Below are 23,774 nucleotides of genomic sequence, written 5' to 3' on the forward strand. Positions count from 1 at the left end.
GTTGGCAAGACCCTGATGGAAGAAAGCATTACAAGCTCTTGAGTCACCATCTGAGGAGCTTGGTCAAGCGGGTGCAACAAGGTTGCCAGTTCCAGACTCATGATGATGTGCCACAAGATATTCGTGCACAGTTGTATGCTGAGGAGCAACAGCAGACGAGCCGCAAGAGGAGACGGCAAGATCCAGAAAACCCTCAGGATGGCCAGTTACCCATGGTAATTAATAATTATATCCCTGTGCACCCAGGTCAAACCCCACTGTACGGCCAGGAAAGATCAACCCTAGAGGTAATAAGTGACTCCTCAGGTCATGCCGAATCTTCTTGCTTTAATATACCTGGCATGCGGAACGACGCAGTCATGCAATACTGCGTATGGCATGGCTCAAAGGTCAGAAGTGAGACCCAAAAACAGCAGTACCAGCTGGCTCGCGACTTGACGCTGGACAAAGGTCTTGACCTAGAGCTTCTCTACAGCGACCAAGATGCGCAATTTTACATCGATCACGGGATCATGGAGGGTGTTGCAAGGCGCTGGGTGCGGGACGTAAAACTTTTCCTTGATCAGTATGATGAATTCTAGAGCGCACTGTAGCACTTCTTTCTTTTAATCTATTATGTAGGATCAACATGCATTTCAACTCGGCTGTTCTTCAATGGAGATCCCCGCGCGTCTGAAGTGGCCCCGAGCGCTCATTTGTCGCTCGCCTACAGTCCGAACACACTCCTCCAAGAAAAGCCCAAAATTGTGTCGGATCACATCCTCGTACTCGTCCCAAACCTGCTTGATGTACGTTTTGAGTTCCCCAAAGTACTCCTCGATTGGGTTCAAGTCAGGCGAGTAGGGTGGCAGGAACTTCAGCACCACGCCTGCTTCATCGCACAAACGTTGGATCTTCTCCGAGTGATGAAATGTGGCGTTATCCATGATCAGCACCGATCTAGGCTCGGGCCACCTGCCACAGTATGGCAGAAGCTCTTCAACAAAATTCTCAAAGATCTCACTATCGGTCGATCCTTCAAAGACCCGGAAATGAATCACTCCATCTTGACTGTACGCGGGAAGGATCTGAAACCTCCGACCGCGGTGGAATCTCTTGACCTGTATAGGGGTAACTCCTCGAGGAGCCCAGCCTTTGTGCTTGGTCCCGATACTCCTGTCACAGCCGCTCTCATCTATAAAAACCAGTTGGTATGAACGGTACTCGGATCTTTCGTATACATGTTCCTCTCGCAGGTCCGCATTACGTTCCTTTTCTACGTTTCGAGTCACCTTTTTACGCCACTCAGCAGACCTCAAGGCCCTGCTGAGACTGAAACGGGACACATCAACATCGAACTCCTTACGAAGAAAAGCGGCCATATCGGTCAGGCGCATCCAGGGACGATTAGCAAGCCGGTCGGAAAGGGCAGTGAACATATTAGGTGTGATGGTCTTGGGCCTACCGGTTTTATTAGGTGGCGCTCGCGTGGTTCCGAAACGACGCAGGTTCGATCGGATCGTGCGTACAGTACGGGTTGAGCAACCGGTGGTCGCTGCGATTTTGTCATCCTTGGGTGATACTCCATCCTGTGACTTGCTGAGAATCATGTCTCGAATCAGCAGATGCTGCGACTCTGCAATGTTAGGCGCCATTGGCAATACATCGACCTGAAGGGGCAAACTGACAGCTCGGCAAATGCCACGTAGACGAGACGGCGTCGGCCCCTGTTCTTTCTGCCTGGTATTTCAGATACCGTCTGCTTCTTCTCCTTTCGGATCACGGCGTAATGAGCACCCGAGAGGTCAAGGCTGCGAGTCGATTGGTCATCAACTGTGCCGGGCCCTGTCTCCGTCCCCACCCACTCACTCTTCATACGTTTGGCACTCGTGGTTGGCCAATGATATATATATCCGTGTCCAACGTTAAATATCTAGTAATATCGCCTAATCGTCCCTATTCTTGCCTCTAGAATAGGTTATAGGAGCATTACTGATTCCGGCTTGTACACCTTCGTTATGGTTACCGAAGCTCATCGTATTGACGACCTGACCTTGGCCCTTCCTCATATCTTTGGCTGCCGATTGTACGTTTTCGTTCAGAGCTCTGAGTAGTTTGAGAGATTGCTGTAAAGCAAATTTCTCAGTCTCCACTTGGTCTTTGGCGCTTCTCTCTTCGGGATCCTCCTTGACTTCTTGTAACAACGCAAGCTGAAGCTTTTCCAGCCTAGCGCTCACCTCATCTAGCTGCCTTTCAGTGGTCGAAACTGCTTTCGCAATCTCGGTCCCCTTAATCGACACCATCCTCATCATTTCTTCGATTGCGCTCGTCTGTTGAAGGGAACTATGGCTATCTTTCTGTTAGCACTGTAATACCCTGTGTTCACCAGTAGGTGCACTTACAGATTCGCAATGCTGACGACTGAAGTAAGCGTGCCTTTGCAGTTCTGGAGCTGAGATGACGTGGACTTTATCTGATCCTGTCCGAAAAGGCCGATTGCAGTTCGGTCACGCCAAGATAGTTTTCCATCTTCGCCATGACGAGTCCGATGCTTGATGCCGGCTTGAAACTTGCTGCATGACTTTCTGCATAGGTTCATTCCAGTCTTGGATTGGGAGACCACAGATTCACCCAGGGACTGCCACTGTTGATCAGATACCTCTTGAATAGAGGTAATGGCTTGCTCGATGGTCAGCAGCTCTTCTCCAAGTGATGCGATCTCGCTAGGCGCATCGAGAATGGCTTGAATCGTTTTTCGTAACTGCTGCGCGCATTGTAAAGCCGGCACAGCAACTCCCACGACGCTAGCTGTAATGCTTAAAGGGTCCATCGTTGAAAGTCCACCGCTGTAGCGATGTCTTTCAGGATCTCCATTGTGTCGAGCGTGAAGAGGGGTTGATGTCAGATTGGGCAGCAATCACGTGAGCCAGTCGTGACCTAACTCGGCCGAATTTGCCAGCTAGAAATGCGCATCTTGATGCTACCAGATCACTGTAACGTCTTGCGATCAATTCCACCATGGCAGAATGCGTTTCTTCAATGACGTTTGGAGATGGGAACCGGGGAGTTCAAGTGGGTCACAGCAACGCACCGATCCAAGCGACTTTCAACCTTCCACCGGGTACGTTACCGCTAAGCTAGCGCTCATTCGAGGGTGGATTCTGCTAATATCCCTTCTAGAGCCGTTAGAATCGACCCCGCCTCCATTCCCGTCGATCCCTTACCTTCACGATCCTACATTCGTCGACCGTGGAGACATCCTCGACCAGATCGGCCGCCAATGTTCCGAGCCAGCCAGTCGCGTCGCTATAGTAGGACTTGGTGGTGTAGGGTATGTTTTCAAAAGCAAATAAATACCCCGGCAAGTTCTGATAGAGAGACAGAAAGTCCCAGCTAGCCATTGAGTTCGCCCATCGGTTTGCGGCCACCCCGGCCGAAGCATGGGTGTTCTGGGTCCATGGTAGCACACAGGCCCGCATCATCGAAGGATTTAAGTCGATTGCCGACAAAGTCAAACTGATGGGTCGCAATCGTCCCGATGCCGACGTTCTCCAGCTTGTGTTCGACTGGCTATCCAATGAACGAAACGGCAAATGGCTCTTAGTTCTCGACAGTGCCGACGACTCCGACGTGTTGCACAGCACCAGTGGAGGCAACGATAACGGGCCGAAGCTGATGGAGTATCTGCCGCAAAGTCCAAATGGATCTATTCTCATCACCACACGTAACAGGGACCTGGCGTTCAGGTTGACCGGCGCCTATGAAGCGATCCATGAAATTGGTCCCATGACACAGGAAGAGGCTCTGGTGCTCCTAGAGAACAGACTCGGTACACTGTCGGATGCGAATGCCGCAGCCGACTTAGTGAGATCACTCGAATTTGTCCCGCTTGCCATAAGCCAGGCTGCAGCGTATATCCAAATGCGGGCGCCGCGAACCTCGCTTGTACAATACCTCACTGAGTTTCGACAGAGCGAAAGCAAGAGAGCGAAGCTTCTCAGTCACGACGCCGGTGACCTGCGTCGAGACCTTCGCCAGGATGGAGGCGCGTCAAACGCCATACTTACCACGTGGCAAGTGTCATTCGATCACGTCCGCTCCAGGAGACCGTCAGCCGCGGACCTTCTTTCATTAATGAGCTTCTTCAATCGGCAAGGGATCCCTGAGTCGCTCCTTAGGCCTCCCAAAGATAGTCACAACGCTGCACAATCGATAAATCCCGAAGACATCACCGATTCGGAGTCTCAAGGCAGCGATGATGAGGTTGAACATGAATTCGACGATGATATACAAATACTACGGGATTATTATCTTATCGTGCTAAGCGGTGATGCAAATGCGTTCGAGATGCATAGACTTGTGCAGCTGGCGATGCGGAGATGGCTGAAAGCTCAGGGACTTCAGGACAAGTTTCTAGAGCAGTATATCACTGTAATGGCGAGTTCGTTTCCAATAGGGGAGTACGAGAACTGGACAGTATGCCGAGCGCTCTTCGCCCACGTTGAAGCCGCAGTCGAGTACCGGCCAAACGAGGAAAGTCTCAAGAAGACATGGTCAGGCCTTTTACACAACGGCGGAAGGTATGCGTGGCTACAAGGCAGATATGTCGTGGCAGAGCAGATAACTTCTAAAGCGAGAAGAACTCGTGAAAAGTTGCTGGGGAAGGATAATGAGGCAAGTCTGGCGAGTACATCATTGCTTGGAGCGATATACTCTGGACAAGGCCGATGGGAAGAAGCAGAGAAGCTATTTATGCAGGTGATGGAGACTCAGAAGGCGAAGCTTGGAGAAGATCATCTGGATACTCTGATAAGTATAGGCAATCTCGCATTGACATACTTAAACCAAGGCCGATGGGAAGAAGCAGAGAAGCTATTTATGCAGGTAATAGAGACTCAGAAGGCGAAGCTTGGAGAAGATCATCTGGATACTCTGATAAGTATAGGCAATCTCGCATCGACATACTTAAACCAAGGTCGATGGGAAGAAGCAGAGAAGCTATTTATGCAGGTAATAGAGACTCAGAAGGCGAAGCTTGGAGAAGATCATCTGGATACTCTGATAAGTATAGGCAATCTCGCATCGACATACTCGAACCAAGGCCGATGGGAGGAGGCAGAGAAGCTAGAAGTTCAGGTGATAGAGACTCGCAAGGCGAAGCTTGGAGAAGATCATCCGGATACTCTGATGAGCATAAACAACCTCGCATCGACATACTTAAACCAAGGCCGATGGGAAGAAGCAGAGAAGCTACAGATACAGGTGATAGAGACTCAGAAGGCAAAGCTTAGAGAAGATCATCTGGATACTCTGATAAGTATAGGCAACCTCGCATCGATATACTTAAACCAAGGTCGATGGGAAGAAGCAGAGAAGCTATTTATGCAGGTAATGGAGACTCGCAGGGTAAAGCTTGGAGAAGATCATCCGGATACTCTGATGAGCATAAACAACCTCGCATCGACATACTCGAACCAAGGCCGATGGGAGGAGGCAGAGAAGCTAGAAGTTCAGGTGATAGAGACTCGCAAGGCGAAGCTTGGAGAAGATCATCCGGATACTCTGACGAGCATGAATAATCTCGCTCTCACATGGAACAGTCAAGGTCGACACGAAGAGGCGCTATCCATGATGGAAAGCTGCGCGCTGAAGCGGCGACACGTTCTTGGCCCAAGTCATCCACTCACTAAGGAGGCTCTGTCTAACTTGGACCAGTTGATCGACACCGTACATTTCAGGTTCAGTTTCCTGTAAAATATACGAAAATTTAATAATTTATTGGGTAGGAAGGTAAAACAAAGATGAAAGCTTGGAAACTGAACCTGAAATGTACTGTAATTAGATGCTTTGTTTATGGTTTTCGAAATGTGCATTTTGAGAATACTGTAACACTTTTGGATAAGATACGTTAAATGCATCGCGTGGAAAGATTAGTCTTTTGCTGGTTTTGTTTCTAGTTCCGTAAGCTTGAATCTCCAGATATGATTCGATGGTCAAAGTAGGACCTGTTCTGGTAGCATCTTTGTCATGTCCTCCGAATTCGGCAACCATTAGGGCTAGTTCTATTTAGGTACACTGTGCTAAGAGTCATAAATCAATACTGCCTCTATGTGGTCCGAGCGCTTCTATTCGAGAAACAGTTCCATGGAAGATGAAGCCAATTTCGCTCAGTACTGTACCATACCTCACTAACATAAATTTAAGCTAGTGGGGTCATTGTGGGGTGGTACAGTACGTAGGCGCACTAGCCAAGGTCACTTTCCAGAGCCTCTTGGCCAGGATGCTGCCTGAGGCATTAGAACGATGGTGGATAAGTGTAAGGCAGTAATGCTGACGTGACAGTTATGGGTAAGCCTGTCCAAATTCCACCCTTCTTTTCTCATGTAGTCAATAGATCCAGAACGGGCGTATAGATCCTTCTTTGGACGTCGTGCACCATGCCACCTCGTCTTGCTGATGGACGGCGTGATCAGATTCGAGCCATGTCAACAGATGGAGGCTTCGACCTATCTCATTTTTACACGTAGAACCTCGGGTCCTTCCCTGCCTGCTCGTAATGTTTTTACGAATTACAAGTATAGTGGTGGTTGGAAAGCCGTTACAAATGAAAAAATATAACGCAGATGTTACAGTGTGTATGGTGGATTAATGACGAACAGTTTGTAAAGGATAATTCCGTTTTCGCCTTCGAAGCTGATGCCTCAGACATCCTTGTCATCAGAAGCCACTTCCAACCTTTTGAAGCAGTCCTGCAATAGATCTACTAACAGCTGTCGACTGGGGTCATTATCTACTAGTATCTCTGCTTCGATCGCAACTACGTGCTCGAGTATCTCAATTGCATCCTTGACCTGTCGGTCATCGAGGTATGCGCTTGCAAGTTGATGCTCTGATGAAAGTCGATTATGGTCCTTCTCGTCCAGTGTCTCTTTCCGAACTTCTACCACATGCTTGAGTATCTCAATTGCATCCTTGACCTGTCGGTCATTAAGGTATGCGTTTGCAAGTGCGTGCTCTGATGAAAGTCGACTATGGTCTGTTTTAGGGTGACAGCCCTGCTTCCACCGGCATACCTCCTCGAAACACCTTATCGCTTCTTTGAATCGTCTATCCGCGTCAAAGGAGTCTCCAACCTTTTCGAAAAGCTGATAGACTTCCACTGCCTCATCCCCGTGGTTCCGGTTCAGCAGCCGCATCGCGTGTGGAAGATACTCCCTTCTCAAGCCATAGTGAGCATCATTCTTTGTGGGGAACCTCGCTGCAACGTGGCATACTGCATCTTTCAACACCTGCTTCTCTCGACCGAGTTTCTCAAGCCAAGCCTGTGTTGCCGTGTGTACAAGGCTGTGCATATCTAACATATCGCCTCCCTCCCTGCGAGACAGAAACGAATAGCTGCAAAGTGCGCCAACGGCCCCTTCTAACTCGAAAGGCTTCATATCAGGTAATATTGATTGGGGAATCGCCTTTGGTTCAATGCAAGATATGAATGATAAAATGTAAACAGCAATGTGGTTTGACTTTTGCATCTGATGGAAAGACACAATCCACGTTGTTCCGACAGCGTTTTGGGAATTCTTATATCGAGTGTTATCACGGAACTCTGTCTCAAGAATTCTCATATCCTCCTTCTCGGCGTTTCTCAAGGGGGCCAAATATGTCTGTATGGGCGCTCTGTTCTGATTGAGATACGCGGCAGCTTGGGTGATAGCCAGTGGGAGGAAGGTCAAATATGCGAGTAGCTCACCAGTCGCTACTTTGTCCCGAAGCAAATGTTTTTGAACTAGAGACTTCTCGAAAAGGTTTTTCGCTTCTTCTTGATCCATTTGCTCGATGTAAATCACGTCAGCCTGAGCGAAGTCATTGGCGACTTGGCCAGACCGTGTCGTCAAAAGGATGATACCATTCTCGTTCTGAGGAAGATACTCTTCCAAGCCTGGCTTCTCAGCAGATCCAAAGATAAGTTCCTCCTCATCGGCATTGTCAATGATCAAGAGCCATTTGCCGGCTTTGTTTGAGCTGAGGTGCTGACAAACTAGATCCTTCACATCCTCGTCTTCGCTACTCTTCTGCAGGCCAAGCTTTTTTGCCATGTCCCCATACGCACGTTCTGCAGTTTCAGCGCTCAGAACTGGCACCCAGAAGATCGAATACTCTGGTCGTTTCTCTTTGATCCGGTAGGCAAAACGCAGTGCGATTTGAGTCTTGCCGACCCTTCCTAGACCGACAAGCGCCATCCTGTGGGTCTGTTCCTGGCCGAAGAAACGGTCTTCCAGTGCATTGAGAACGGTTATATGACCAGTGAAGCGTTTATTTTTGGGGAGCGGGATGTAATAATATGGTTAACGAGTTTTACCTGGTGAGTCGTCAGTAGTCAATTCTATTCGTGTAAATAACTTGTTTCTGCCATATCAGTTACCATTCATTATATGGCTATTTTCTTGATAATAGTCTATACACCTATTAGACTAAGAAACCTCTTCAGGAGGCAACAGTGTACTATTCTTTAGGATCAAACCTTAATGTCCATCATGCGCTGCATATTGTCCCAGGATAGCCTTTGCCACAGCGGCGGCAGTAGCGGCGGCAAAGTCTTGCCAGGCTTTATTCTTGTGGCTATCTGCATAGTTGTAGATCCCTTTGACAACGATACAAGGAACTTCGTCCCATGCCCCTGCACCTTCCATCTCGAACGCAATAAGGTTATGTTGGGCTGCGATTTGGTCTCGATCCTCTCCACTCTTTATGACTGTGTTGCCCGACCCGATTCGACCGATGAACACCCCTGGCCGAAAATCTCCACCCGAGATAATTCCCTCCAGGCGCTCCCTGACAGTCAGATGGGCGGAATCGCATCCGGTCTCAGCACACGAAGCCTTAGAAGCTAATTCACAAAAGGCGTCAGGGTCGCTAGCACATACGCTGCACCACTTTCGATGTCTATGAGCGTATGTCGGAGGATATAGCTTGTCTTCATCCGTTCCGGGATATTGGTAATTGGCTTGGCGTTGTTCCTTCTTGGCGGTTTCCTGCAGATCCTTTAAATATTTCGACGCATCATCCTTTAGCCACTTTCTTATAAACTCCGTCTCGAATCCTGCAAGCAGACTCCTTATGTCCTTGTTGGCTCTTCCAAGGCTGTCTTCAACAGTACACTTCACGTCAAAATGCCCGGAATATCGCCTGCCGTAGTCGTATTGGATGATAGTTTTACTGACTACAACGTCGCCAAGACATATATCGAAATTGGCGATGCGGGGTACACCAGCACAGATGCCGACGAGGAGAGCGAGGTTTAGACCAGTATAGCTGGATCGTAAGCTGGCAGTTGCAGCCGCTGCGCTGTTGGTGCCCATGTTCGGAAGAACAACCATAACAACGTCGTGCCTCCCGATCCGTCCAGTGATGTAGTGATTCATGTCGCCATAAGCTCGACCGTAGGGACCGCGCTCCCTGTCCCAAAAGTGATCGAACAGCAGGCTGACGGCGTCGGCCTCGAGGGGTAGAGCGCATATAATGGCTACTCGAAAGCTTCTGCGGTCGATAGGTGGTCCTTTAGAAGCCATGGCGTGGTTCCGTGGTTGTGGAAGAATGGAAAAGGCACAAAGTGAACGCGATTGAGGAGCTTTGTGTTGGTGCCTTGCATCGTCACGTGGGGAGCTGAGCTCGTGTCACCGTTCTCCTAAATGGCCATATTGCTGGCGACTAGCCAGTTGGTCCAAGAGCTCTGATCGAGCAAACATAAGCATGATCGCAGCGCTGAAATCGCTTCAGTACAATAGCAGATAGAACCGGATCGGCTAGAACCCATCCACTAGCGAAATGTTGGAAGGATTAATTAACTATAGCTTGCTCCACCCGTCGGCCCGTGCCGAAGTCGTATACCGCAATAAGGATCTAGACTAGTTCACCGCCACCCCGTACACCCCTCTACCCCGCACAGGCCCGGCTGCGCCCATAAGGCTACGTCTTGGAACGAAGTACCCCGGAACGGCGTCGCGAGAAAAATGACCCCGCTAGTGGCTTCTCGAACGGTAGCATATTCGTGTTTCGCCGCGACAAGAGCCTGCACCAAGATGACACCTCCAAGACACGAAGCAATAAAAAGAATATGTCGATCTCTTTTAGAATTCGACCCAAAGATGCCTTGGAGCAAGAATAGAGCGAGTTCTTCAATCTTGAGCGGGACCGAGTCATTCGTTTCGAACAGTTCGGCTGGCCAGTCGCATGTGAAGATGCGAGTGCCGGGAACCTCTACAGGGAGCATGCCTTCGTCGGCCAGCCAATTGATCTTGCGCCCGTCTGCTCTCTTGTACTCCCAGGTTTCCGGTTACTGTGTATCGAGGCCATGGATGGCAATGATGTTGATGCCTGTATCTGGCTCGGATGTGTCCTCAGCGGACGGGTTAAGGTGGTGTAGCTTGACACCGCGCTGTCGTCTGGGGGGTTCTGTTCGAAGTGTAAGTGTCGCGGTCGTCGCTAAACCCGTAGGCAAAGGCATGCATGCATTCTGCCTGTTAGGTGACGTGCCAAGGGCTGTGTTGAATCACGCCAAGGGTGCGTATGCAATTGACACAAGCTGAGAGTGGTTGGCTGTTTATCAACTGGTCTCCGTCAACCCCCTCACCGATATCACCATGAATCTCAAGGCTTGTATTTGAGGAGTAGTTTGTTAGGCCCAGAGGGCATGCAAGGCCAGACGACGCAATGCACTCAGCTGCTACGCATCATCGTATAAATACAGCTGCGCTCTAAAGATCAACCCGGGTAGCTACTCATCACCAAGACCTTCTACACCATGACGGTGTCACAACGAAACCAAGTAAGTCCTATTCCTAGCTCGCGCAAAATCTACCTTATGCTAAGCAAGCTCAAAAGCAGCCTCCCTTCCACCAGCTATTGCTGGAGAAGAGTATCTTACCAGGGACAACAGATGTGTCAAAAATGTCGAAGGATGATCTCTACTCTCTTTTTCCCGCGTCCAGACGGACGAAAGAGGACGACCTAGTAGCGCCCGAGATTTTTCACAGTTTTAGCCTTGCTAATGTTGAAAATGATCGCACGCTACTAACAACCATCCTCGATTGGGTAGATAAGGAGATCGATCTGTGTCGGCTAGCCAACATCCACAACTTTTTGTGGATTGCGGGCCGGCCCATGCCGCCACGTCCTATCCACCAGCAGCGTTTGCTCAATCGTGAGATCTTCATCACTGAGAGACTAGATTTGCACCTCGTTTGGACGACCGATCGGATATTCCTCAAGCCGCTGCCACGTTTCCTCCTCGACCCGCGTTTTTGGGAAAGATTTCTTTACTGTCATACAGTACCCGTCCTCAACGGTGAACAGTGCAGCTGTCGTGGCCGACGGGAACGCGCACTCGGTTTTCTATTCTCGTACGCGGCCCTCATGGCACACGAGAGCGATTTTTATATTGCCAAGGAAGCACACCTCATTCCTGAAGAAGTACAATGGTCAGCGTGGAGGAAGGCCGTCCGGGAAATCCTGGGTACATCACCCATCTACCCCGCTATTGACCCACGTTTTCACTACGGAGAGCTTCGCCTCAGTCGACTCAACAAAATATACTTCTACTGGAAGACTCCACTGTCCGGCTATGCGTCTCGCTGGAACCAATACGGCTCGTTTTTTCACGACAATTTTGCGCTACTGGCCAGCTCAACTGTCTATATTGCTGTGGTTCTCACAGCGATGCAAGTCGGTCTTGCCACTGAGGCACTCCAAAATAATACAGCATTTCAATCGGCATCGTATGGCTTCACTATTTTTTCCATTGTGGGACCGCTCGCCGCCACAGGGTTGGTGATGATTACGTTCTGCTACTTGTTCATCGGTAATTGGATCGCCACACAACGGTACCGTGAGAGGAGGCTGAAATGGATTAAAAATGATCGGTAGAATGGTGTCTCAGCTCCGTTCCACACCGATGGCGGTTGGTGCGTACATTGTATCGGCTATTAGCTATGCTGAAGAGAGTTGTTTTTTTCTAGTGGATGACGGATTGTAATCTGTTACTCTCAACGCCGTGAGATTCCGCATGCGTGCGTTTTGAAATACGAAATAGTTAAGTAAAATCACCTCGCTGAACAGTTTCGTGCACACCTCCCTGAGCTGTTCTGGCGAGAACTGACTGGTCGTATGGCAACAAACATGGTGAGAGGAAGTCCGAGATCAACATAGCAATGATCTGCGACCTAAAAATTGACAGCTCACACTAGCCGGCCCCTAGTCATGGCGCGTAACTGGAAACTCCTAGTCAAGCCTCAGCGTGGAAATGAGGCTGTCGACCGACTCAACGACGAGGATCTCCGCAGGTGTAGAGTCTGCAGTACAGGACAAATTAGGAAAGCTTTTGGTGTATGTAGGGAATGTTTTGTTGAAATAGTCAGTGCGCGAATACGTGTTCGCACTCGCGCCAGTGCCTGTCGTTAACCAGCAGACCACCCATGATCAACCCTGTGCCAATCACTGTTGAATCACACGCAAGTTTGAAACAAGCCGTGTGTCCTGCATCAACGACGGCACAGTCATCACACCAGGTACTTCTCGGAGGATGACAATCCTCAAGAAAGTACATGTCAGACGAAGTCTGAATGCAAGCCCTGCAAATTCCAGCCCATCTATCGGCTCACAGGTGCATAGGGTATTGATTCACTTCGGCTGGAAGTGTTTCTCGTTGATGCAGGAGGTCATCGTAGGACATGCTCAGCTTGTGTTTGAGCGGTAATAATCGCAAATGGTTTAGTTGAGCACATCTCTTTGAGTAATATTGAGTTTATTTCTGTTAAAGCCTCTCAAGTCAATATGACAAAGGTATATTCGAAGAAAGACTACAAGATACGAATTGAGGCACCACCTTCATTCATGGTGGCATAGATCTACTCTTTTGCATGTTTTTGTGTGGATCTGACGATAGCCAACCCATCAAACGGCTGGGAGCCAATACCAGCTAGTCTGAGTACATAACCTTGCGCATCATTAATGGCAGCAACATAGTGGCGATTGACTGGCAACCGGTCAAATATGTGGCACGGGTCTCCGTAACTTACCTAATCGACTGGCGCTTTCTAAGGTGCCTAGTGTAAGCGCCCTTGGCACTTTTCCAGAACACCCGCTGGCCTATAGCAAATGGAAGTCTATGTTTTTGTAGCGGCTGGATGGCGTGTGAGTGATTACTTAGCATTGCCTAGGTGTAAAAGGTTTTTGGAGTGAGCCTCGCTGAAGCGCCATCAGTCTACACACTTGAGGCACTCCAGTAGGCTTTTTCAGTCATTCGTTTCTCGACAGATTTTGCCTTTCCAGGAGTTTCAAACTTCAATCCGGTTGAGTGCTCCTCACTAAAGTATACTGAAAATGAGTACGATCAATGGCAGCCCTTCTGTAACGCGAGGAGCTTTCTTTGCGGCTGGTGTTGTCGCTGTATTCGTTACAGTTTACCCTCTGGCTGCCAAAGTTCAACGTCGTAACGAAACTTCGCGCCCAGATGGAATCACGATTGTTCATGACCCACCAAGCCCTAAATTCGAGTGAGATCGATTTGAGTACCGACAAATAGATATAGCATCTGATACAATGAATAGGATCGTTGCTGTCCATGGCTTGGGCGCACATCCCGTCCATACCTGGGAAGGTAAGCCCTCCACTGGCAGCCTCTCGAAGCTACATCTACTCCGAGATCTTTTGCGAGAAGATTTTCCGACCGCGAGAATATCGAGCTTTGCTTACAACTCTGATTGGTTGGTCGATGCTCCGGAGAAGACGGCGCAGCAAATTGGCAGAAGGCTGCTAGAGAAGCTATCCCAACATCGAGGCGACTCACAACGCCTTCCCATTATATTCATCGGTCACAGCTTCGGCGGTATCGTCATTAAAGAGGTAAGCGCTTCATACCATATCATGCTGTTTCTCACACAGCACCTCTATCACAGGCTCTTTGTGCGGCAGACACGTCGTCAAATATACTCGAAGATACGTGCGGCATCATCTTTCTCGGTACTCCTCATCAAGGATCATCATTATCAACCCCAGCAGCTCTATTAAGCCAACTGACCGGTTTTCTCGGTTCTAACAAAACGCTGCTCTTGAACTTACGGCGCAATCACAGCCAGCTCTCGGACCTCGAAGATCGCTTTCGGCCTCTCGTCCAGTTCAAGCCAGTTATATCCTTTTATGAAACGAAGCCTGCATACTTACTGGGGCTCTCTATCGGCTGTGTATATATGAGCCTCCTATCAGATACAATCCATCCTGACTTTTGAGTAGATCGTGGACAGAGAGTCAGCTAGAGGCTCTTCGATAGAGCCTGTCGGTATAGATACTGATCACGCTGGGCTAAACAAGTTTGACAGCCCTAAGCACCCTGGCTACCGAGCGCTGAAGGATGCAGTCAAAAAGCTCCGGGTCAAGTCTCTCCTCGAGCAAGCAGATGACCATATACGTGAGAAGCATTACACAAGTGAAAGGCTCAAGATTGAGCGGCTCTCAGGAGACCCTCTATTAATGGACCAATGCTACATCAACCTCTCGATTGTGGATCATATCAAGACAAACGCAAAAGCTAGAAATCAGTCGGAAGATAGTAACTCGACATCGCAGCTCTCACCCTTCTCGCTTTTTGCACGGCAGAAAGTTGAGATGCCGATAGCGGAGATTCAGGTTCGGTTGGCAGATGTTTTCAACGAGCGCAAAGAACCTGACGGTAATATCCTCTTGCCAAGAAGAGTCTTGGTCCGTGGACGCGCTGGCGTTGGCAAGACTACTTTGTGCAAGAAGATGGTCCATGACTTCATCAGGAACAAAATGTGGCACGAGACTTTTGACCGTGTGCTATGGGTACCTCTGAGAAATTTGAAGCAACGTGCAGGCTTAGGATACGATCTTAGGACGCTCTTCGATCACGAGTTCTTTCGATTCTCGGGAGAGCATAAGAAAAGTGATGGGACACGCTTCGCCAGAGAGCTGTATAAAACACTGACACTTGGGCGAACCCTTTTCATCCTTGACGGCTGGGATGAAGTAGCGGGGACTAGTAAGGACGATGATATGTTCGCTTTTCTATATGAACTTCTTAGCCAGCCTAATGTCATCATCACATCACGACCGTCTGCGACTCTTCCACACGGCATCGATGTCGATCTCGAGTTAGAGACCATCGGGTTCAGCCCAGCGCAGGTAGACGAGTATATCGAGAAAACCCATGGAGAGAACGTGGATGAGCTCAAAGCATTTCTTCGAAGCCATCAGCTCGTCCGCGGCCTTGTCCGCATACCCGTACAACTCGATGCTTTCTGCTACTGCTGGGGTGATATAGGGAGCGATCGTGAAAAAAAGCCAGAAACGATGACGACGCTCTACCAAGCGATCCAAACGAGTCTGTGTAAGAAGGATGCAGCTAGACTTGAGAAGATTAAAGCTGAGTCTTTGACTACCGCCAGCCAGTCGTTCATCGAAAAATATGTCAAGGATGAACTGCGTTTTCTGGAGCACCTGGCTTTCGCTGGTCTGGCCGCTGATAAGATAGAGTTTAATCTGAGTGACCGAAATAGGGTCAACGAAGATTCCAGTCTATTGTTAGATCTAGACAAGAGTCTTCCGTGCCTCTCGTTTCTACGGACCTCGGACCCATCAGCCAAGTCTGCACACCAGCTCTACCACTTCATACACCTAACATTCCAGGAGTACTTCGCCGCACGATACTTTGTGCGGCACTGGACAGAGAAACGTGAGAAGCGGGAGATGCAGTACACATTGTTCGAGAAGAAGAGCACTAGAGTCGTACATCCTATCGACTTTCTCCAAAAGCACAAATATGATGCAGGATACGACATCATGTGGCGCTTCGTTGCTGGACTGCTGGATGACGCAGATGAGTATCAGTCAGCGCGCTTCTTTGAGGAGATTGAGAAGGAGCCAGCTGATCTTCTTGGACCAACGCATCAGCGGCTTGTCATGCACTGCTTGAGCGAGGCCACTTCTTTACCGGATGAGATTCGAGGGAGCAGAGAAAGACGATTGGCGGAGTGGGTGCTATTCGAGATTGACTATACCGGGTCGTCGACTTTGGTAAGAGAGTCAGAGCTTCCAGACAGGGTCTTGTGTGATGTCTTGAGTATATCTGGGAAGAAAAAGGTAGTTTTGGGAGCCTTGGGTAGCTCGGAACGAGTTTTTTCGCATTCGATCACGACTGCTCTTACGCAACTGCTGAAGGATAAGGACAGCGACGTACGATATTACGCCGCCAGAGCTATAGGCAAGCAGTCGATACTATCAGATACAACAGTGGCTGCTCTTGTGGAACTATTCAAGGATAAGGACAGCGACGCACGATACCACGCCGCCGAAGCTATAGGCAAGCAGTCGACACTATCAGATACGACAGTGGCTGCTCTTATGGAACTATTCAAGGATAAGGACAGAAGCATACGATCCTCCGCCGCCAGAGCTATAGGCAAGCAGTCGATACTATCAGATACGACAGTGGCTGCTCTTATGGAACTATTCAAGGATAAGGACAGAAGCGTACGATCCTCCGCCGCCGAAGCTATAGGCAAGCAGTCGATACTATCAGATACGACAGTAGCTGCTCTTATAGAACTGATCAAGGATAAAGACAGCATAGCACGATCCTACGCCGCCGAAGCTATAGGCAAGCAGTCGATACTATCAGATATGACAGTGGCTGCTCTTATGGAACTATTCAAGGATAAGGACAGCAGCATACGATCCTCCGCCGCCAGAGCTATAGGCAACCAGTCGACACTATCAGATACGACAGTGGCTGCTCTTGTGGAACTGCTCAAGGATGAGGACAGAAGCGTACGATACCACGCCGCCAGAGCTATAGGCAAGCAGTCGACACTATCAGATACGACAGTGGCTGCTCTTATGGAACTATTCAAGGATAAGGACAGAAGCGTACGATCCTCCGCCGCCGAAGCTATAGGCAACCAGTCGATACTATCAGATACGACAGTGGCTGCTCTTATGGAACTATTCAAGGATAAGGACAGCAGCATACGATCCTCCGCCGCCAGAGCTATAGGCAACCAGTCGATACTATCAGATACGATAGTGGCTGCTCTTGTGGAACTGTTCAAAGATAAAGACAGCGACATACGATATTACGCCGCCAGAGCTATAGGCAAGCAGTCGATACTATCAGATACAACAGTGGCTGCTCTTGTGGAACTATTCAAGGATAAGGACAGCGACGCACGATACCACGCCGCCGAAGCTATAGGCAACCAGTCGATACTATCAGATACAATAGTGGCTGCTCTTGTGGAACTAATCAAGGATAAGGACAGCGACGCACGATACCACGCCGCCGAAGCTATAGGCAACCAGTCGATACTATCAGATACGACAGTGGCTACTCTTGTGGAACTGATCAAGGATGAGGACAGCGACATACGATCCTCCGCCGCCAGAGCCATAGGCAAGCAGTCGATACTATTAGATACGACAGTGGCTGCTCTTATAAAACTGCTTAAGCATGAGGACAGAAGCGTACGATACCACGCCGCCGAGGCTGTAGGTAATGAACCGACCTTGATTGGCAGGATTGCTGAAGTACTCGGGCTTTCTGCTCAATCGCAATCTCAAACTCCAGGTGCAACGCAGACACTTCGTCACATTCAACACATAGAACCTTTGTACAAGAGCTTTCTGCGGCAGGGGTTCAAACAACAATTCAGTCTGTACAACAGTGACAGTCTCTTGATCATAAACCAGTCGTCTGGGCTTAGAATGGCACTCCTGGATAAGAACAAGGATGCGTTCCGAGTTTCCGTTCGAAATGGACAACGTGAATTGAGAGAAGCATATGACTATCTTATCTGGGAATCTCTGGAGGGCATGAGCAGCCAAGAACAAGTGAGCAGGTTTGTGGGACGTCTTTAGGTAACAGCTTATTGCATACGATCCAGCGTTAATGAGAACCTATTTTGGGCTATTTATGTTTTCTTTCAGCACTCGCAGAGGGCTGAAGTCTGACCTAACGAAGTCACATTTCGCGGAGGTCCCCCAGCCGTCAGGCCAACCTTAGTCCAGACCCAAGATGAGCTCAGGCGTGCTCAGGTTAAAGCGGCATCAACTCAGGATTGGGAGCGAGAAAAGAAACAGGAAGCGTCTGGATTCGTGCCCTAGCATTTCTTTTATCTTCTGTTTTCAAGAAAACATATAGTTGTTGTTGCTATTGTTGATCACGTTCCTTTCAATATTGTCTGTATACTGGTCAACGCCAGGATCAGGGGACCGTTATGCTCTACTAGGCCGGCATAGACGCTCTCGAACTTCGGATACTCCATATAGATTCGATCTCTGCTGAAAAGGAATATAGCACGACTGTGACTAGAAGTGACAAGTCACGAAATATGTCTTCATCATTCTGCCAGCTCGAAGATCTAAACGCGAATATAATGGATCCAGTTAAGTATGAATGTCCAACTTGACGATGCAATCATCGCAAAATTCGTTATTGAGAGCAACGTGGGTGAATAAGCTCTCAAGGCAGGGGGATTGATTGCCCTTGTAGAATAGTAAGTGATGTGATTGGTGGAAATACGCTGTCAATCAGGTTGATCCATGTCCACAAGCAAGGAAAATGAGCCTTGCGGGACTAGGCTTTGACTGTTTCCCTGTTCATTGTTGGGTCCTTGGCATTTGTTCTTCCTATCCATTGGTTTACTAGGGCCTCAAACCTGCCTAAGGCATGAACACCACAGCTGAAAACCACCTCGCCATCTGGCCATCTTAGTCCTTGACTTCTTTCTTCTTCCTTTCAAACACCCAAAACACCCCCCTATTTATCCAGGGTTAGGTTTCAAGCCATTTCCCCTCAATCATCTTTGCTAGTCCTTTTACCCGATAACGTTACTGCTTGTGCCTGAGATCCGCTCATCGTTCCTGAGGACGCGCCCGCCGTACCCCACAATCTACCCCGCTTTTGGTTCCTTGACCAAGCTACCTTGTAGCGCCCTACCATCGTCGACAATGGCCCAGGCTGGCCTCCATGTCATCTATGACAGCGCATCCAGTGATCCTCCCTGCGAGGCGGAGCTGGAGTATGTGCTACAGTTCCCGGGGTTGCGCAAAGCTAACGGGTTGTGCCGCTAGTATCGTTGCTGTCCATGGTCTCAACTTCAAGAACAGCAACAACCATGCCCGAAAGACATGGACAATGAATGACAAGCTCTGGCTGAAAGACTTCCTCCCGGTCGCCCTTCTTCCAAAACATGCTCGGGTGATGCTCTTCGAGTACAACTCGAGCCCTGCCATTGGTGCAACGGCTATCAAGCTGTCTGGCCACGCGAACAACTTGTTGCAATGGCTCAAACTGAAGCGGAAGGTACTGTATACCTTAAATAAAAAGCCCATTTTTGATTAGAATGGGATCCTAATCAGCGCAGAATGACCCACAAAGGCCTCTTATATTCATATGCCATAGCTTAGGTGGATTGATCGTCAAAGAGGTGAGGGTACTTACTCGCATAGCTAATTTCCAAAATTAATGCCCCACAGACACTCGTGGCGGCCACATTAGACGTCACATACAAATCTATGGTTGAGGCAGCCTGTCTTCTCGTTTTCTTTGCTACGCCGCACCAGGGCGGGAATTATGCCAATCTTGGTAATATTGTGGCCAAGATAGTTAGAACGGGCATGTCCAAGCCAAAGAATGATCTTCTGGAAGCCTTGAAGGCAAACTCGGACCAAGCGATGCAAAGATTTGAACAGGCTCGCCATTTGCCCGAGAGGTGTCTTGTCGTCAACTTCTATGAAGGAGATCCGTATGGCAAGATAGGTCTTGTACGTCAAACAGATGAAACGAATGAAGCAGATAAAGTCATCTCACTAACTTCTATTAGATCGTCGACAAAAAGTCTGCTACATTGAATCTTCCGGGCACACGTGAGAAGCAGATAGCCATACACGCTGATCATAGCACTATTTGCAAATTTGATTCTCCCGACAGCCTGGCGTGTGAACTAGTTTTGGGGACCATCGCTGACGAGGTTGAACGAGCCCTGGCAATGAGTAGATCTGGTTAGTTTTGGCCGTTTCTAGCTACAATGATATAATTCATTATGTTATAGTAACTAACAATGAATATTTCTGCTCCAGCCACTCCTCTTGTGCCGAGTTATCCTTTGAGCTCAATGACACCAGTCAAGACATTTGTTCAGCGACCCTTGCTTCGTGATAGCATCAGAAATCAGTTCACGAAACCCCTGGAAGCCGATAAACAAGGGGAAGTAAGGACGGTGGGAGTATGGGGTATGGGCGGAGCAGGAAAATCACAGATAGCTCTCAGCTACGTACAGCGTTATCGAACCGAGTATAATGCTACGTTCTGGATCCAGGCAGACCACACGGCCTCTGTCGACCGAGATTTTCTAGCTATTTACCGGCTGCTAGTAGATACTACACAGCCACTATCCGATCCGAAACCTGAAGATGTGAAGCGAGAAGTGCTCGGCTGGTTTGCTAGAGCATCTGAAAAATATCTCGTCATCTTTGATGGTGCTGATTCTTTGCATCAGACAGATGAAGACTTTGTGGATTTGTCTCAATACTGCCCAGGATCCTCCAACACGCACATTATTATCACAAGTCGATCATCCATCGCAAAATCTAGATCGACGTTCGAAGGGGTTTCTGTTGAAGAGCTTGAAGAGGCGCAGAGTGTTGAGCTCTTCCTCGCTTGCGCGGAGATACAGCCAGAGCGAGAGGATGTGTTGGCCGAAACCAAACTCATCGTGCATGAGCTGGGTTACCTTGCCCTTGCAGTCAGCATGGCAGGAAGGTATGTGTCGCAGACTCCGCGGCTATCGTCTAATTTATCTGCATATCTGGATGAATTCCGGAGCCGCCGACGGGATCTGCTGTCAGAAATACCCGATAAACTTGTTGCAAGGTATCATCACAGCGTTATGACAGTGTGGGAGACGTCTTACGATGCGGTGTCTAAGCAACTTCCTGAGGCAGGCCGACTTATGACGTTGTTGTGTTTTATCCATTATGATGACATCTTCCTCGAGCTATTTGGCCTAGATAGGGATCCGGGCTCAACAGCAGTTGCACCATGGATGTCGGCCTTAGGGTGTCAAACAAGGGTTGACGTCCACCAGTTAGAGAAATGTTTTTGGGTTCTGGAAAAGTATTCACTCTGCCAGCGCAAGAAGATGAAAACCTCATACTCCATTCATCGCCTTGTTCATGCCTGGGGCTACGATCGACTAAAAAGCGACAAGGACGAAGTGGAACGTTTGTGGTATGCAGCGTCACAGCTCCTGGACGACTACATAAAGACTAGTAGTGATCGCCAGGATGGACCTGTGACGAAGCTACGAGTTGTGCCGCATTTGACAGACAACATACACAGCTTCAAGAATATCTCGAGAATTAATGACTGGAACAAAGTCGATTGGCTTGAAGCTGTAGAAAGATTTGGCTTTTTCTTTGCAAAAGTCGGGCGCTGGAATGACGCTGCAATATCACGAAGGGAGGTGCTTAAGAAGAGGCAGCGGATTCTCGGGGATGAACATCCCGATACGATCTCAGCGATGAACAATCTTGCGACTACGCTAAGTGATCAAGGCAAGCTGGATGAAGCAGCATTGATGCAAAAGGAGGTGCTTAAGAAGAGGCAGCGGATTCTTAGGGATGAACATCCCGATACGATCTCAGCGATGAACAATCTTGCAAACACGCTCGGTGATCAAGGCAAGCTGGATGAAGCAGCATCGATGATGAAAGAGGTGCTTAAGAAGAGGCAACGGATTCTCGGGGATAAACATCCCGATATGATCTCAGCGATGAACAATCTTGCGACTACGCTAAGTGATCAAGGCAAGCTGGATGAAGCAGCATCGATGATGAAAGAGGTGCTTGAGAAGAGGCAACGGATTCTCGGGGATGAACATCCAGCTACGATATCAGCGATGAGTAACCTTGCGACTACGCTAAGTGATCAAGGCAAGCTGGATGAAGCAGCATCGATGAAAAAGGAGGTGCTTGAGAAGAGGCAATGGATTCTCGGGGATGAACATCCCGATACGATCTCAGCGATGAACAATCTTGCAAACACGCTCGGTGATCAAGGCAAGCTGGATGAAGCAGCATCGATGAAAAAGGAGGTTCTTGAGAAGAGGCAATGGATTCTCGGGGATGAACATCCCGATACGATCTCAGCGATGAACAATCTTGCAAACACGCTCGGTGATCAAGGCAAGCTAGATGAAGCAGCATCGATGATGAAAGAGGTGCTTGAGAAGAGGCAACGGATTCTCGGGGATGAACATCCAGCTACGATCACGGCGATAAGTAACCTTGCGACTACGCTAAGTGATCAAGGCAAGCTGGATGAAGCAGCATTGATGAAAAAGGAGGTTCTTGAGAAGAGGCAACGGATTCTCGGGGATGAACATCCCGATACGATCTCAGCGATGAACAATCTTATAAACACGCTCGGTGATCAAGGCAAGCTGGATGAAGCAGTATCGATAAAAAGGGAGGTGCTTAAGAAGATGCAGCGGATTCTTGGGGATGAACATCCAGCTACGATCTCAGCGATGAACAATCTTGCAAACACGCTCGGTGATCAAGGCAAGCTAGATGAAGCAGCATCGATGATGAAAGAGGTGCTTAAGAAGAGGCAGCGGATTCTCGGGGATGAACATCCAGCTACGATATCAGCGATGAACAATCTTGCGACTACGCTAAGTGATCAAGGCAAGCTGGATGAAGCAGCATCGATGATGAAAGAGGTGCTTGAGAAGAGGCAGCGGATTCTTGGGGATGAACATCCAGCTACGATCACGGCGATGAGTAACCTTGCAGCTATGCTAAGGGATCAAGGCAAGGTGGACGAAGCAATTGGGCCTCCTGATGTTTCGACAACCAAGAAACAACCCTTCCTCAAGCGAGTGACTGGGAAGTTGCAAAAGGTTCGAAATTCATGTTGATTCAGCGCAAATTAATTATGTAATACACGTACCTCTCTAGAAACAGCTGTCAAACGCTCATCTCCTTTCTCAGTGATTTTCGAAAGACATCCAAAGACCACCATGCTATTCTCGTATATGTGGGTCCTATGTACATCGAGGACCGTGTTCGCCGTTCACTGTTACATACACGCCCTAGTGCGGTCCGTGCGCCAGAAATCAAAGAGAGCGTGCGTATGAACAACCGATTTTGATCTTTACTGTACAGAGATCTTTTGAACTGGTTTTCTCGCTATCCTGCAGCTACTGCTACTAATTATTAAGAGACCCTGCTGTACCAGCATAAATATTTCTTCAGACGCCCGGTCGTTCATAAATGTGTCAAGATCGGTGGCTATCTTGGATGGCTTCTCAAAAGATTATGAAAATGTCCCTAATTGACTAGAAAGTATATGTTTTTGTCATGCGATGATTGCACGGCCGTCCCACCGAAAGCTATAACCCGGTTCTAACAAAGCACAATTACCACGTGACGTCTCAATAGCATTCGCTCAAGGCTAAAAGGACACGTGTCTTTTTGGCCCCTTCTGAACACGCAATCGCCTCGCCCGGCTTGACGCCTTCATAAACAGTGCAAAAATTCGCCTCTCCAGTGATTGTACAGAGCCCAAATCTCGACTTTTATAAAGACAGTTATTTAGAGCTTGACTACCAAACCCCATCGCTCCCTGTATTTAATAGCCCAAACCGAAGCCTCGCTGGGTATAGCCAAGCGCCGGGAGGCAAGCGAAAACTGCCGTTGCTTCAGCTAAGCAGCTGGGACTCTGA

The 23,774-nt window shown here is 48.8% G+C and overlaps 8 protein-coding genes across 8 annotated transcripts; 4 read left to right on the forward strand and 4 right to left on the reverse strand.

The window, feature by feature from the left end:
- Positions 1-635: 635 nt before the first annotated feature.
- On the reverse strand, positions 636-1,634 carry FGSG_08962 (uncharacterized protein; the record flags this gene model as incomplete). Its single annotated transcript, XM_011330551.1, has 1 exon — positions 636-1,634. The coding sequence occupies one exon, from the start codon at positions 1,632-1,634 to the stop codon at positions 636-638; it is 999 nt and encodes a 332-aa protein (XP_011328853.1).
- A 240-nt stretch (positions 1,635-1,874) lies between these two features.
- On the reverse strand, positions 1,875-2,821 carry FGSG_08961 (uncharacterized protein). Its single transcript, XM_011330552.1, has 2 exons — positions 2,382-2,821; positions 1,875-2,328 (listed from the first exon to the last, which is right to left on the reverse strand). The coding sequence occupies exons 1-2, from the start codon at positions 2,807-2,809 to the stop codon at positions 1,926-1,928; spliced, it is 831 nt and encodes a 276-aa protein (XP_011328854.1). The 5' UTR covers positions 2,810-2,821; the 3' UTR covers positions 1,875-1,925.
- A 176-nt stretch (positions 2,822-2,997) lies between these two features.
- On the forward strand, positions 2,998-5,733 carry FGSG_08960 (uncharacterized protein; the record flags this gene model as incomplete). Its single annotated transcript, XM_011330553.1, has 3 exons — positions 2,998-3,100; positions 3,160-3,310; positions 3,363-5,733. The coding sequence occupies 3 exons, from the start codon at positions 2,998-3,000 to the stop codon at positions 5,731-5,733; spliced, it is 2,625 nt and encodes an 874-aa protein (XP_011328855.1).
- Positions 5,734-6,680: 947 nt separating this feature from the next.
- On the reverse strand, positions 6,681-8,216 carry FGSG_08959 (uncharacterized protein; the record flags this gene model as incomplete). Its single annotated transcript, XM_011330554.1, has 2 exons — positions 6,681-6,956; positions 7,053-8,216. The coding sequence occupies 2 exons, from the start codon at positions 8,214-8,216 to the stop codon at positions 6,681-6,683; spliced, it is 1,440 nt and encodes a 479-aa protein (XP_011328856.1).
- A 282-nt stretch (positions 8,217-8,498) lies between these two features.
- Positions 8,499-9,545, reverse strand: FGSG_08958 (uncharacterized protein; the record flags this gene model as incomplete). The annotated part of the gene is made up of 1 exon (XM_011330555.1): positions 8,499-9,545. The coding sequence occupies one exon, from the start codon at positions 9,543-9,545 to the stop codon at positions 8,499-8,501; it is 1,047 nt and encodes a 348-aa protein (XP_011328857.1).
- Positions 9,546-10,777: 1,232 nt separating this feature from the next.
- On the forward strand, positions 10,778-11,898 carry FGSG_13480 (uncharacterized protein; the record flags this gene model as incomplete). Its single annotated transcript, XM_011330556.1, is given in 2 exon segments — positions 10,778-10,801; positions 10,819-11,898. The coding sequence occupies 2 exon segments, from the start codon at positions 10,778-10,780 to the stop codon at positions 11,896-11,898; spliced, it is 1,104 nt and encodes a 367-aa protein (XP_011328858.1).
- Positions 11,899-14,634: 2,736 nt separating this feature from the next.
- Positions 14,635-17,647, forward strand: FGSG_13479 (uncharacterized protein; the record flags this gene model as incomplete). The annotated part of the gene is made up of 3 exons (XM_011330557.1): positions 14,635-16,062; positions 16,207-17,532; positions 17,612-17,647. 3 exons carry the CDS (start codon positions 14,635-14,637, stop codon positions 17,645-17,647), a joined length of 2,790 nt encoding a protein of 929 aa, XP_011328859.1.
- Positions 17,648-18,993: 1,346 nt separating this feature from the next.
- Positions 18,994-22,967, forward strand: FGSG_08956 (uncharacterized protein; the record flags this gene model as incomplete). The annotated part of the gene is made up of 6 exons (XM_011330558.1): positions 18,994-19,064; positions 19,117-19,348; positions 19,522-19,809; positions 19,869-20,046; positions 20,125-20,806; positions 20,930-22,967. 6 exons carry the CDS (start codon positions 18,994-18,996, stop codon positions 22,965-22,967), a joined length of 3,489 nt encoding a protein of 1,162 aa, XP_011328860.1.
- Positions 22,968-23,774: the final 807 nt, after the last annotated feature.

Source organism: Fusarium graminearum, chromosome 4 (genome assembly GCF_000240135.3).
Source record: "Fusarium graminearum PH-1 chromosome 4, whole genome shotgun sequence".
NCBI classification, from domain to species: Eukaryota; Fungi; Ascomycota; class Sordariomycetes; order Hypocreales; family Nectriaceae; genus Fusarium; species Fusarium graminearum.